This window comes from Hermetia illucens, chromosome 1, assembly GCF_905115235.1.
Source record: "Hermetia illucens chromosome 1, iHerIll2.2.curated.20191125, whole genome shotgun sequence".
Classification (NCBI taxonomy): domain Eukaryota; kingdom Metazoa; phylum Arthropoda; class Insecta; order Diptera; family Stratiomyidae; genus Hermetia; species Hermetia illucens.
Window position 1 is genome coordinate 194,516,486 of NC_051849.1, and position 14,375 is coordinate 194,530,860.

General features: G+C 42.8%; 1 protein-coding gene across 3 annotated transcripts in view; it reads right to left on the bottom strand.

Annotated features, from left to right (window-relative positions):
- Positions 1 to 5,040: 5,040 nt before the first annotated feature.
- The window catches only part of LOC119646583 (ras-like protein), a 199,604-nt gene continuing 190,269 nt past the window's right edge, over positions 5,041 to 14,375 (bottom strand). For all 3 annotated transcript variants that reach the window (XM_038047077.1, XM_038047076.1, XM_038047075.1), the window contains one exon: positions 5,041 to 6,247. In XM_038047077.1, the coding sequence (XP_037903005.1) occupies positions 6,006 to 6,247 (242 nt within the window). In that variant the 3' untranslated portion in view covers positions 5,041 to 6,005. The remainder of the gene's footprint in view (positions 6,248 to 14,375) is intronic.

The following is a 14,375-nucleotide window of genomic DNA, read 5'->3' on the forward strand; positions in this document are numbered from 1 at the left end:
AGGACACGGCTTTTCACGAACTCCGTCGAGCAGAGAAGCGATTTCACAGATGGAAAAAGGAAGCGTGGGAGAACCAACTAGAAAAGTACAAGGAGCAACCGCACCAGACGCGGAAGTTTCACCAACAAGTCAGCAGGATGAAGCCTTACACACTTCGATGTTCATCCTGGCGAGACAAAGAGGGATATCTGATTTTCGATAGAATGGGCATATTGGAGCAATGGATTGATTATTTTGATGAACTACTGAACAATCAGAACATCGGCGAGTTGGAGGTCCCGCCAACTGAAGACGACGGACAGCGAATCAATGCCTGACGACTGACAAAGAGGCTCTTACATCAAAAGGGAGATATCACGGAGTCCAGCGATTATAGAGGTATCACGTAGCTGAGTACCATTTATAAGATATTCTCTACTATCTCGCTAGGTCGGATAGCCCCATACGCTCAGAACATCATTGGGCTATACCAAAGAGGCTTCACTCCAGCCAACCAGGCAAATCAGCAACAGATCAGATTTTCTCTGTGCGGCAAGCAATGGAAAAACTGTTGGAATACGAATATCAGCTGCACGATCTTTTCATTGACTTTAAGACCGTCTATGATAGCATAATAATCGTTGGCGCAACAATCCATATTGGATCACGAGCTTGAAGTGTGTTAGAGCACTTCATTCAAGACCGTCACGGTACACTACAGGATTACATTACCCTATAGGAGGCAATGTGATTAGCATTGCACTTGCCCGAGATTATTACCCTGATTTGACCCATTTACAGCTCGACTGGTATCCGACGTCAAGCCATGACACAAATTCCACTGTCGCCAGTGAGATCTGAACAGCGACCTTCCGTACGACAGTCTAGTGTTCTAACCACTGAGCTATGATAGCATAGCCAGGGTAAAACTGTACACGGCCATGAGAGAATTCGGTATCCCGACGAAATTGATGAGACTGACTAGGCTGACCCTGATCAATGTGCGACGCCAGATAAAAGCAGCAGGATCACTTTCAAGACCATTCGACATCAACAACGGTCTGCGACAAAGGGATGCGCTATCATGTGTCCTCTTTATCCTGGCTCTGGAGAAAGTGATCCGTGATGCTGAGGTAAATACGAAAGGTATGATCCTCTTTGAGTCCACCCAACACAACTACAAATTTGAGACCGTTGAAAATTTCTCCTATCTAGGGTCGAAAATCACAACCGATAACAGGTACGATGATGAAATCCGCGCACGGTTGTTAGCCAACAGAGCCTATTTGAGCTTACAAAAACTGGTTCGCTCGAAACGTCTCACCATAGGGTCAAAGCTCTTGCTGTAAAAGACTATGATCTTGCCAGTCCTCATGTACTCCTCAGAGACTTGGGTTCTTAGCAAAAGAAGTTGCAAACCCCTGGCTGCGTTTGAGAGAAAAATCCTCCGAAGAATTTTTCGTCCCCTACATGAGGATGGACGACGAAATCTATGAGCGATATCATGACCGTCCGGTTGTGGATAAAATCCGGCTCAATAGGTCGCGGACGATCCAGCCCGGAAAGTCTATGAGGGCAATATCTATAGTAGAAAAAGAAGACGAGGCAGACTCTGCCTGAAATGGAGCGATGGCGTAGGTCAGGACGCCAGACAGCTTCTGGGGATATCGAATTGGTGGACCTGGGCGCAAAACCGGGATGTCTGGAGTTCCTTATTAAGGCTGGCCTAGACCGAATACCGGCTGTTGCGCCATAGATGATGATGAATGATGGCCAATAAATCATACTACTAAGTCCTACGGATAATGAAAAGTAAAAGGATGTACAGACCATAATACAACATGTGCTACTGTACGGCTGTGAAGCGTCGACTCTAACTAGGCAGGTGAGAGATTCATCGACACTTTCGAACGTAAAGTTCTACGTCGAATACTTGGCCCTGTAAAAAATGGAACTGACTACCGAATTGAGTCCATGAGTTGTTCCAGCACCATGACGATGTAGCAGCATCGGTGATGGTAAAACTACGAAAATTACCGTGGGTGTGTTACATAGAACCGATGGACGATAAGAGGATATCAAACAGGGTATTCAAAGGCACACCTGAAGGAAGCCGCCCAATGGAGAAAACCACGGAGGATTCAGGGGACGAGGCCAGTAAAAACTGCTGAAATTTTCCAATTGAAGGACGCGATCGAATGGTCTATATGGCTGGAGGAAATCTATTCTGGAGGCCAAGTGCTGATTTGACCCATTGCGCTATTGAAGAAGAAGAATCCTGCCGCTTGATTTGGGATTTCCTGGAGTGTAACTTCAGTTTACATTTTTGAATCGACGCCTGCCAATTTTTCAAATATCAAGTTTTAAATTACGGGTTACTTGCATACTGGACGTGTTAACAAATACTGGAATACAAGTCCAGGGTTACGCGGACGACATTGTTTAAATCTGTAGGGGCAAATATGAAGATACCCTATGTGATAGAATCCAAACTGGACTAAGGGTTACTAGTGCCTGGTGCAGGAAGATGGGACTATGGATCAGCCCAGCCAAAACCACCAGAGACCAACAGAGGTCAAATATTTGGGAATTTCGCTAGACCAAAAATTACTCTGGAAGACACATGTCGGAAAAACTTGTCGGAAAGCCACGAGGGCTCTGATGACTTGTGGATCCATAACAGGAAAGAAATGGCGTTGCAGCCTGAAGACACTACTTTGAATATACACAGCAATCGTAAGACCAATGATTACCTATGGAGCGGCAATCTGGGCAGAAAGAACCGAACTCAGCACACAATCCAGGGAATTACATAAGCTCCAAATGCTGGCTTGCGTGTGTATCAGTGGGGCAATGAGGACATGCCCAACGGCATCCCTGGAGGTCCTTCTGGGATTAACCCCTCTCCATCTGCACATACAAATGCAGGCAAGGAGATCAATATTCAGGATGGCCGGTAGTATGAGTGAGGCGGGGAGCTACCTAATTCGAAGGAAGATTGATATTCTTTCTAGGTGGTATCCCGAATTACTGATACCAAGGGATAACATGACAACGAGGTTTCACTTCGATAAGAAGTTTGAAACACGTTGGAGTGACAAGGCAAACTGGGAGAGTGTGGCTGTGACATACGGCTTAAACCAGCAACTGATTGATTGGTACACTGATCCCTCTCAGCAGCGGGTACCGGTGTCATTGCCCCAAGGAAAATATACTTTGAGCTAATGGGCAGGTACACTAGCATATTCCAGCCGGAAATATACGCCATAGACAAATGTGCCTCCTTTAATCTGCAAAGGAACTATAGGGGGCAGAACTTAGCTATTCTCACCGATAGCCAAGCAACGATCAAGGCACTTAGGTTTAACCAGGTGAACTCTATACTGGTATGGGAATGCCTTGAGAGACTGAATACACTCAGCTCGTCCAACAAGGTTTGGATACTTTGGGTTCCAGGCCATGCTGGGTTGGAAGGCAACGAGGCAGCGGATGAACTAGCCAAGAAGGGATCAGGGACGCCTTCACATGGGCCAGAACCCTTCCGTGGAATCGAAAACGGTTTGTTGGCTATGAATTTAAGACATGAAGAGGAACAGTTGAGGGAACTATACTGGGCGGGCCTACCAGGGATGGAGCAGTCCAGGGTACTTATTGGGGGATACGAACCCATACGCACAAGGGATTGCTTAAACCTCACCAAAAAGAACCTCCGAATCATAGTGGGAATTCTCACTGGTCATTGTCGGCTGAACTATCACCTAGGGAAGCTAGGGATATCTACGGACACTGCCTGCAGGTTTTGTGAGGAGGAGGACGAAACCTCTATACACATCCTGGGACAGTGTTCGGCACTTGTGCAAAGTAGGTCGAGGCATCTGGGAGAACACTTAATACTATATGCAAAGCTGAAAGATCGGGAATTAGGGAACTTACTAAAGTTCCTAACGGTTATAGGTCTGCTTGAGATACTATCAATAGGTACACTGTAACCAGTAAAAGAGGCGCAATAGTTCTTCAAGGACTCGGTGCGACTTTCCCTTAACAGAATAATAATAATAATACTTGCATACTGAATTACTTTACTTGTTTGTATTTGCTCCTTTTAAAAATTTTCAGGGACTTCTGGGGACAACTTTTCAAATTTTAAACTCATCTTTCTTCCATTTATTCATAATTTAAAGTTCAAATCTCAAGCTTCAAGTGTCAAAGATATTTGGCCAGTACATGAATAATAAACTCTTTTAGCTATCAAATATAATTTTTCTCGATTTACACTTCTCCTTATTATAGATGTGATTACCAGCTTCACGCTTTGTTTACTTTTTGAACATTACCTGGGATCTAAAGTATTTTTATCGGGTCCGGAATATAGCTGCAAACATTTTGTTAGCATTTAAAAAGTACACACCCTAAATTCCTGATCTTCCGCCTTCAGATACACAAGTCGAAATGAAAAACTATTCGTAATGCGTGATACATAAAAATGTCTAGGTCATTATAACGCAGATAAACTTTGTCCAAGGACGATAACATTTTATAGATGTATACAAAGATATTTTCGCCTTTTAGAAGCAAATGGAAGATTATATCGGATTGACATCTTTGTTGGTAGAACTTTTTATGCTTTCTGAGAACGAAAAATGAAGAATTATGTTATGTGTGAGCTTATGGAGCTGTAATCCTTACTTAACTTCCTTCAATTTCTTTAGATTTTTCATGTGAAGAATTTGACTTCACTTCCGTAATCTTCGATTTCAACCAGAAGTAGCTGACAAAGAGCCTGACAGCCGAATCCCTCGAATTTTCTTCCAATCACCGACATGAAGAGAGGATATCTAAATCGGGTTGACGTTAATCGAGTTCTTATCTGAAGGTAACTTTTCGAAGATACTTTTCTTTCCTTCACTGATATAAGGTGGGAAGTCAAGGATAGATTCGAAGAATTCAGTGAAAACGCCATCCGTGTTTATTTGAATGCTATCTATATTTTCATACACTTTAACGTCAATTTGTTATTATGTTTCATATTCTCCAGAATATTTACATCTTCTTATGTCCTTAGATTTTACTTAATCGTAGCAGTAGAATATATAAGCGATTTCTTTTCCCTTGAATAAATATTTTTTATTTTTGAAGATTTCCACTTATCGAATTGATAAATTTTTCTTATTGAATATACATTTATTCCGAATATGATAAATTATGGAAGTATTATAGTAAAATACTACGATACATTTAAACGAGACTCCGAATTATGATATACTACATTGTAATTTGCCTAACGTAAATAAATTTTCAACTTCTATTACCACAATTTGTAAACAAATATAAATTGATATCACATCATTTTTTTTAAAAAAGATTTTAATGAACACCAGAGTTGCTTTTATATGATCTTTTTGAATTTTTTTTGCCTATGCTAGGGATCCAATTTTTTTTTCGATAAAACACAAACTAGGCGAAATCCAAACCAACGGAGGAAGTGTGATTCTATGAAAACAGGACGAAAGTCCAGTCAACGCTTATGAGACTTTGAGAAAACCAAGCTGAAATTCTGGGAATCCATGAAGTCTTGTGATTATCCCCATTTTGAAAAGGATGAAAGGCTACTTACCTGTTGAATAACTATAGTATATGGATGGAAAAATAAAGTAAAATAATAGAATATGATATAAATTTTATTCGAAGACATGAAAAAAATCAAAGTTCACAGTCTAACTAAATAAGAGCTTTGGATTATATATTTCCAAAGCCCATATTATAAATTTACGTACTAAAAATTTCGATTCGACTTGTACAACGTCCTCTTATATAATATTATCATGAAACCGTCATATGTGAGATCATCATTTTTATACAAATATTTACTTCTTATAATTTTTCGCTTTCATTCTAGATACTCTCTCAAATCGCCAATTTATTATCTGGTTCGCAAACATATAAATAATTTATATTATCGTTTTTTATCACAATCTTTTTTCTTTCTAAAACTCCCATTCAGATACCTAAGCAATTCCTAATTTCAGTCAGTAGCTGGCATTGCTGCCTCTGGTCGAAATACTCATTCGTCGCTCTACCCTATTTGAATGTGTAACCGCACAGCCGGGCGGAGGGTAGCGCCATCGTCTAGGTCTGGAGAGTAGGGTACCATCCGTTGAGGCTCGGTTCCGGAAAGGATGCTCTATATCGTCCTTCGAATCAGATGTATGGTTCGGGCCGGTGATATCGCCTGACTCGGTGTTTGAATCCTCCTCACGCCATGAGTGTCCTATGGAGTAAGAAATACAAATTAGTTGAAAATCTCAGATTGATAAAATGGTTTTCAAAAAAAAAAAGGGAAAAATGAAGAAAATTCGGAAGAAAATAAATTAACTATAAAAAGGAATGCTAGAAGCGAAGGTTATTGTGAACAATTGTCGGAACTTCACATACACAGATATACATACATTTGATTTGGAATGTTCGAAATTCTTCTGCTGAACAGTCCTGGTCCTGAATATATTAATAATCCTGTAAACGTCAGTGAATTTCTCCAATATGCCCAGATGGAAACCTGAATTATAATAAATAGGCTTGACTCCCCGATGGGGAAGAAGTCAAATTTATCTACACTTTACTCCGGTCTTGCGTTAGGCTAAGTTAAGAATTTGAAATGGTGCTCTTCTTTTTCATCAGCCTAGCCACTGCATTTTTATCAGCACCAATAACATGTTCATATCATCGAAGACGTCTCTTTTGCAATTTTTTCGCGATCGGTTTTATTATGGTATGTTATTAGTCCAATATAACATCTGTTTCTCCTTTCCCGCGAGGCGCCGTTCATTGCCGCTGATAGTCGGCTAGCACTGAGAAGCGTAGAGATCGATAAGGCTGATGGAACTGGGATTTTTTACCCTAAAACTGTAGACTATCGTAGAGTATTGCTGTTGAACTATTTCGGCATTGCATCTCTTCTGCTATTATTGACACTGTTTCTTTTAATGTTCATTGAACTATCAATTCCCGTACATAGCCTTGAACATATAATCTCCAATTCTCAAAGTAAAACCGATTCTAAGCTAGGCATCCGGAAAGTTCTGTACATGTAGTCGGACATTGATTCAATTTTTCACATCTCACACCATGAAATTTCATCCCTTTCCTAACGAATTTAGGTCCATTAAATAACCAATAACATCACCCAGTTGAACTTTTGGCGCACCATTTTTAAATCCATAAAATCATATATTGTGATCCCCTACATATCAGCTCCATATGGTGAGTATCTTTGTATGGTTTTTATTGAAAATCCGATATAAGAAGACGACCAATCCATCAATCATCAATTTCTATTATTCAACAGGATTATTGTAAACCATTCCTAAAGTGTTATAATAGCTTTGCACATACCGTTGACTCTGCTAAATATGACGTTACTAGGTAACGTGATATTATACCATTTTTTTTTAAAAAAAGTAGTTTAACAATGTGATAACGCAAACATTACCTTTCATAACCCTAACCGAACAAATAATGTTATATCACGAACATCACATATTACAATCGGTTTCCAGTCTAGGCCTGATTGAATAAGGAACTCCAGACGCCCCGAGTTTGCACCGAGGTCCACCAATTCGATATAGCTATAAGCTATCTGGCGTCCTGACCAACGCCATCGCTCCATTTCAGGCAGGGTTTACATGGTCTTCTTTTTCTACCATAGATATTGCCTTTATACACTTTTGGGCGTGGATCATCCTCATCCATACGGATTAAGTGACCCGCACACCCGTAACCTATTGAGCCGGATTTTATCCACCACCTGACGGTATATAGTTTCGTCGTTATGTAGACTACGGAGTCGTCTATCCTCATGTAGGTTGCCAAAAATTCTTCGGAGGATTCTTCTCTCGAACGCGGCCAAGAGTTCGCAAATTTTTTTTGCTAAGAACCCAAGCCTCCGAGAAATACGTGAGGACTGGCAAGATCATTGTATTGTACAGTAAGAGCTTTTAGCGCTCCGCTTCGAGCGGAACAGTTTTGTCAGCTGAAATAGGCTCTGTTGGCCACTAACGACCGTGCGCGGATTTCATTGTTAAAGCTGTTATCGGTTATAATTTTCGACCCTAGATAGGAGAAATTTTCAATGCTCTCAGAGTTGTATTCGTCTTGCCTTCATTGATGTGCAGCCCAACATCTCGCGTCCATTGCCGCCTGTTCGATCTGGATGAAGGTTGACTGTATATCCCGGGTTGTTCTTCCCATGATGTCGATATCGTCAGCATAGCCCAGTGGTTGGGTGGATTTGAAGTGGATGGTGCCTCTCGCATTCACATCTGTATTACGAATCACTTTCTCCAGGACCAGGTTGTCCTAGACCATTGCTAATGTTGTATGGCCTCGAGAGTGATACCGTCGGTTTTATCTAGCGTCGCACATTGGTCAGGCTTATCGATTTTGTCAGGATATCGAATTCTCTCATGGCTGTATGCAGTTTACCCTGGCTATGCTCCCATAGGCGGCTTTAAGGTCGATGAAAAGATGATGCAACCGAAGTCCCAACAGTTCCAACAGTTTTTCCAGCGCTTGCCCCAGAGAGAAAATCTGATTTGTTGCTGATTTGCCTGGAGTGAAGCCTGTTTGATATTGGCCGATAATGTTTTGAGCATATGGAGGCTATTCGGCCTAGCAAGATAGCGGAGAATATCTTATAGATGGTACTCAGCTACGTGACACCTCCATAATTGGTGCACTGCGTGGTATCCCCCTTTTTATATATGGAACAGACAATACCCCGTTGCCAGTCGTCATACATTGATTTACTATCCCACACCTTGAGCATCAGTTGATGAACCGCTTGGTGAAGTTGGTCGCCTCCTCGACTGTAATTCCATCGGCTCCTGGCGACTTGTGGTTTTTAAGCCGGTGAATTACACGGATTGTTTCTCCTGTATTTGGTGGTGGCAGTATTTGTCCGTCGTTTTCAGTTGGTGGGACCTCCAACTCGCCCATATTTTGATTGTTGAGCAGTTCATCAAAATATTCAACCCATTGCTCGTCGGAACCCAGATTTTCCTCTTTGTCCCGGCAGGATGAAAATCGAGGTATATAAGGCTTCATCCTGCTGACTTGTTGGTAAAACTTCCGCACCTGGTGCGGTTGCTCCCTGTATTTTTCGAGTTCGCGGATCTGTTGTTTCTACCAGGCTTCCTTTTTCCATCTGTGAAGTCGCTTCTTCGCTCGTTGGAGTTCGTCATAAGTCTGCGCGCGGGCTCGCTTTTTTTGAGAATGCAACATTACGCGGTATGCATCATTCTTCTTTTCCGTTGATAGCTTACATTCATCGTCAAACCAGCCGTTCCGACTTTTCTTGCGACTGGGGCCAAGTAAGTTTGTGGCCGTTTCAATGATAACGCTCTTCAGGTGGTGGTGCCTCATCTGCAGGTGATCTATTCATCATCACTATCAAGGGCCAATAACCGGTATCCGGTCTAGGCCTGCCTTAATAAACAACTCCAGACACCCCGGTTTTGCGCCGAGGTCCACCAATTCGATATCCCTAAAAGCTGTCTGGTGTCCTGACCTACGCCATCGCTCCATCTTAGGCAGGGTCTGCCTTCTAGACTTTCCGGGCTGGATCATGCTCATCCATACGGATTAAGTGACCCGCCCACCGTAACCTATTGAGGTGATCTATTAGCTGCGATTATTGCGGCATCCATTCCCCCTTATAGGTGATACGGAGTTCTGTGTTGTGAATGGCTTCAGTATTCACTCTCACTTGATTGTCAGAGGGGATTGTAGGTGGGTGTTGTAACGAGATAGTGATCCAAATCTATATTGGACTATATATGGTATGGGTCAGTGATGTTCTGGGCGTTTGGGGCTATATGACCTAGCAAGATAGCGGAGAATATCTTATAGATAGTACTCAGCAACGTGATACCTCTATAATTGCTGCACTGCGTGATATCTCTCTTTTTATGTATGGGACAGGTAATCGTCAGGTCAGGTCTATTACATGCGTAGTGTTAAACGTACAATAGCGTCAGATATGTTATGGATGAAGAACTATAACTTTCTTGCAAGAGAAAGAGTTTCATACACGGTTGTAAGATGTTTTCACATTGCAGAAACAAGCAAAGAATTCCCAGTAACCAAGTGGTGTGAAAATGTTTGTGTTCGTGATACAAAATTCCTAACTGCCTGCGAACAGTGCTAGAACAAACCGTAAGCGACATAGCTACCGTGCAAATTGGTAATTACGACGCAAATAAACAGTTGGTAGCAATGCAAGCTAAGCTCCTGAAATCCATCCAAAAGGGGCGTTAAGTGTAATCCGAGGAAGATCTGTATTACAGATCTAAACGCACCGTACCAGCCGCAAGCAGAACTATTCGCCAACTCTGTACTTTGTCGGATTCGAGGACTGGAAGAACTTGATAGGCCACAATACGCGCCACATCGTCCAAATAACCTTTACCTTGACGTTACGAAGCTTTGTTGGAGTTGAAGGCAAACTGACGAGGATCCATTTCACCGCTTGCATCGGCCTCTCCACAACATCAACTCAACTTTACAGCAGGTATCCGTGAGGACTAAATGAACTTGAAGTTGCCACTTCCCCCGAATCGAAGCCCAGCTGACCCAAAGTGACGAAATATTCAGGGTGTCCACCAATAGGACGCCGCAATCGTCGGAAGAAGAAAGGTCTGGAGACCATTGGATTAGTTGCGAATGTGTCAGAGGACGGGTCCTACCACAGGCAACTCAAGCGCCTTATAAGCGGGCTGTCAATGAGTGAGGAAGCGAACCAGCCAGCTGCTTCGAGAAATAAGGCAGCTTAATGGGGATAAGTTCAGCTCAGAGCTTTTGAAAACGCTCTGGTTGCAGCCGTACCCAGGGAGAACCCACGCCATCTTGGCCTGCGCGGACTTGGGGTTGCTGGATGCATTGTCCGCCACGGCCATCGACCACGACGATTTCAATGCAACAAAAAACTTTGCTCGCTATGTGCCTCGGCGACGGCTACTCAAAGCGGAGTACCACGTCGCCTTACAATATTCGACCCTCTGAGCAGGTCGGTTTTCCCCGTATCGCGTTCAAACACGTTCATATCGCAGAACTTGCGACTGGCTACTGCGAACTCTCCCCCCCCCCCCCCCCCCCTATTTCTCTCCGTATTTACGGCTACAGGCAGGTAGATGTGAATCTCGGACTGAGACGAGCGTTTTCGTAGCGATTCGTTTTGGCGGATATTAGCACCCCCATTTTAGGTGCAGACTCCTGTGTGACTATGATAGACCCCGAAACCTCTTTAAAGTCGTCAGGAAAAATTTCCAACTGCGCAAACGACACTTTTTCTATTGTTTTCGAGGACATTGCCGACCATCATATTCGCGCACTCCTCCGAAAATAAGGGAACATCACTACTGAAAGCAGTTTCTTCTAGTCGGTTAAGCACATGAGGTGTAACACCAAATCAGCATTACCGGTTCCCCATCTTCTCAAAGATGCGCTTTCTATCACCCCGAAAGCTACCTGTTGCATGGAAAGTTTGACGATGTCATGAAACATGGTATTTGCAGACCTTCCAGTAGCTGTTGTCATCTCTACTCCATTTGGTGATGACTGGTGTGTGAAAGCTCAGACAATTCCCGACCGATACCATATTCTACTCATCAATGACTTTATGCTTTCATTGACAAACTGCCTTGTTTTGACGACCTTGGATCTGGCCAAGACGTATCACCAAATCCCTGTTGCTCCAGAAAACATACCGAAAACTGCTATATGCAAACTTTTCGGACCCTTCGTGTTCACCAGGATGATATTTGGCCTATGCAACGCTGGGCAAACATTCCAGAAATTCATGGGTTAGGGCCTTGAAGTGTGCTAGACTACTCGTACTTCATTCAAGACTGCAACGGCACATTACAGGATAGCTTTGTACTGATGAAGGGCGTAAGTTGCTCCCGAAATATATATATACACTATAAAATAAAATTGCAGTTTGGAGTAAGTTACTGGTCTGTCAATTTTAGACTTAACTACAAATAGAAGACAATATCTAATCTCGTACAGGATAGCCTATAGGAGGCAATGTGGTCAGGATTGCGCACGCCCGAGATTATTACCCTGATTTGACTCAGGTATTCATTCACGGCTGAGTCGACTGGTATCCGACGTCAAATCACGATACAAATCCCATTGCCACCAGTGAGATTTGAACCGCGATCTTCCTTCCGACAGCTTTGTGCTCTAACCACTCAGCTATCCGGGCGCACTCTGTCCTACGAAACTTAAACTTCTGTTTCGTTTACATGGATGATGTTTTGGTCGCCTCTTCTTTCGAATCTGAGCATTTGGACCATATCGAATGCGTTTTGCAATGTCTCCTTGAGGCCGGGCTCATTCTAAACGTTGAAAAATGCAAATTTCTACAGAAGCAGGTGAAATTTCTGGGCCATATGATCACTCCTGACGGAATTACACCAGACCCAGCCAAGGTTGAAGAGATAAAAAACTTTGCGCTGCCAACTACGGTGAAGGATCTGCGAAGGTTTTTGGGCATTTTAAGCTTTCTGCCCGAGGCCGCTCATCGCCAAGCGATCCTGAACGCTTACTTGTCTGGGCCCAAAACGAAAGACCCCCGCGAGGTTGCCTGGTCTACAGAGGTCTTCCAGGCATTTGAAACCATTAAACAATATCTTGTTGATGCTACACTACTGGTATTTTCTCGGCCAGATGCACCCCTAGGCGTGTTTGTCAATGCCTCAGACATATCGGTACGCGCAGTTTAATTCACCCGTTGATGAAGGGGTGAAACTTCTTTTCCAAACAACTCAACCCAGCTTAACATAATTACTGCGCTTACGATCGTGTGCTACTCGCCGCGTACCTCTCCATTAAATACTTCCTTTGAGGGCAGTCCCCGCCGCGGTCGATTATGCGGCAATCAACCGCTTCAGAGCCTGAGGGCAAACGCCGGATATAAATTCAAGGAGTTTCCTATTTTCGACTTCTACTTATTCTGGGAGACCCCAGACTAGGGACCTGGACCATTTATTGCGGCAAATTTTGGCAAGGTGGTATTTCACCCAGTACGATTTTGCGCATCCAGGCTTCAGGACGACGAACTGGATAGAAACTGGAAAATATTTCCCTACTACTACGTCCATGAACAAGGACGTAAACTGTTGAACCAGAGAGTGCATCGCGTGCCAGACGTGTAAGATCGACAAGCAGTAAAACAAGTCGGCATACCGGAAGCTATGCGCTTCGGGTAAAAGGTTTTGTATTTATATATGTGAAGAATTCCCTATGCATGGTTTTCTATTCGACCACACATGAGTATCCTATTGGACACTACCCGCAAACTTAACTAGCACACATATACATACACATATCTGCCTCAAGTAATTGATACTGATGTACAAATAAGTAAAAAAAGCTAAAAAAGGAAAACTACAATGTCCCCATGGACCGCGCCGTTCATACAACTTCACTTTATACACCTCTAAGAGTGCAATAAATTTTCCTGAAATGTAAAAGTTTCAAGGCCAATAACTTTGTTAAGAATAGTTGGATTTCACTCAAACTTCCCAAAGTAGTTTCTTATATTATTCCTTATGTCCATGCCATCTTGTACTTCTAGGATCAACTTAAGGGGGTTTTCCGGTAAATTTATAAAATATAGTTAAATGTTATTATTAAGTTGATTTGAACAGATATCGGAATGAGATGTATTTTGTATTTTGCAGATTTTTCGCTTGGATAGGTTCTGAGAACGAGACCTGTTTCACTTTTTTGGGCATACATTTGGAGCCCTCACTCCCCTATATTTCACCCGATATCAGAAATAAGATCAGTTTCGAAAAGCACTAATCGCCATTTCATCTGATATCCTACATGACCATATTCTGTGAAAAGTCCCCTTTCAAACACAGCGTAAAATGGGGCGACTCGCTGCATGTAAAGGGGCATACAGACTATATGTTCTGACCAAACTTTGTGACAATCGGTTCCGGAATTTCCGAGTAAATCGGGTGTAACAGATAGACAGACGGACAAATGGACAGATGGAAGCCATAAAGGATATGGCTAAAGCTATTAGAGTCCTCTATAATAGATCGCAGATGGAGGAAAAGAATAATAAGGATACGCCGAACCCTGCTGTGCCAACAGTGTCACAAGCGACCCAAGTGACCCCTAAACGTACTACCATCGAATCACGGCGAAATAAACGAGTACGTGAAAAAGAGAGGGGATCATCTAAACAATCAGCAGGCGCCTAAGAGAAAAAAGGCGGACAGGACATTCTGAAAACCAGCACCGACAGCTCAGAAGGAGGAAGGCGTACAGCGAATCTATAATAGAAAACTCGATCAGCGTTGCGAAGCCCAAGACGAACGAAA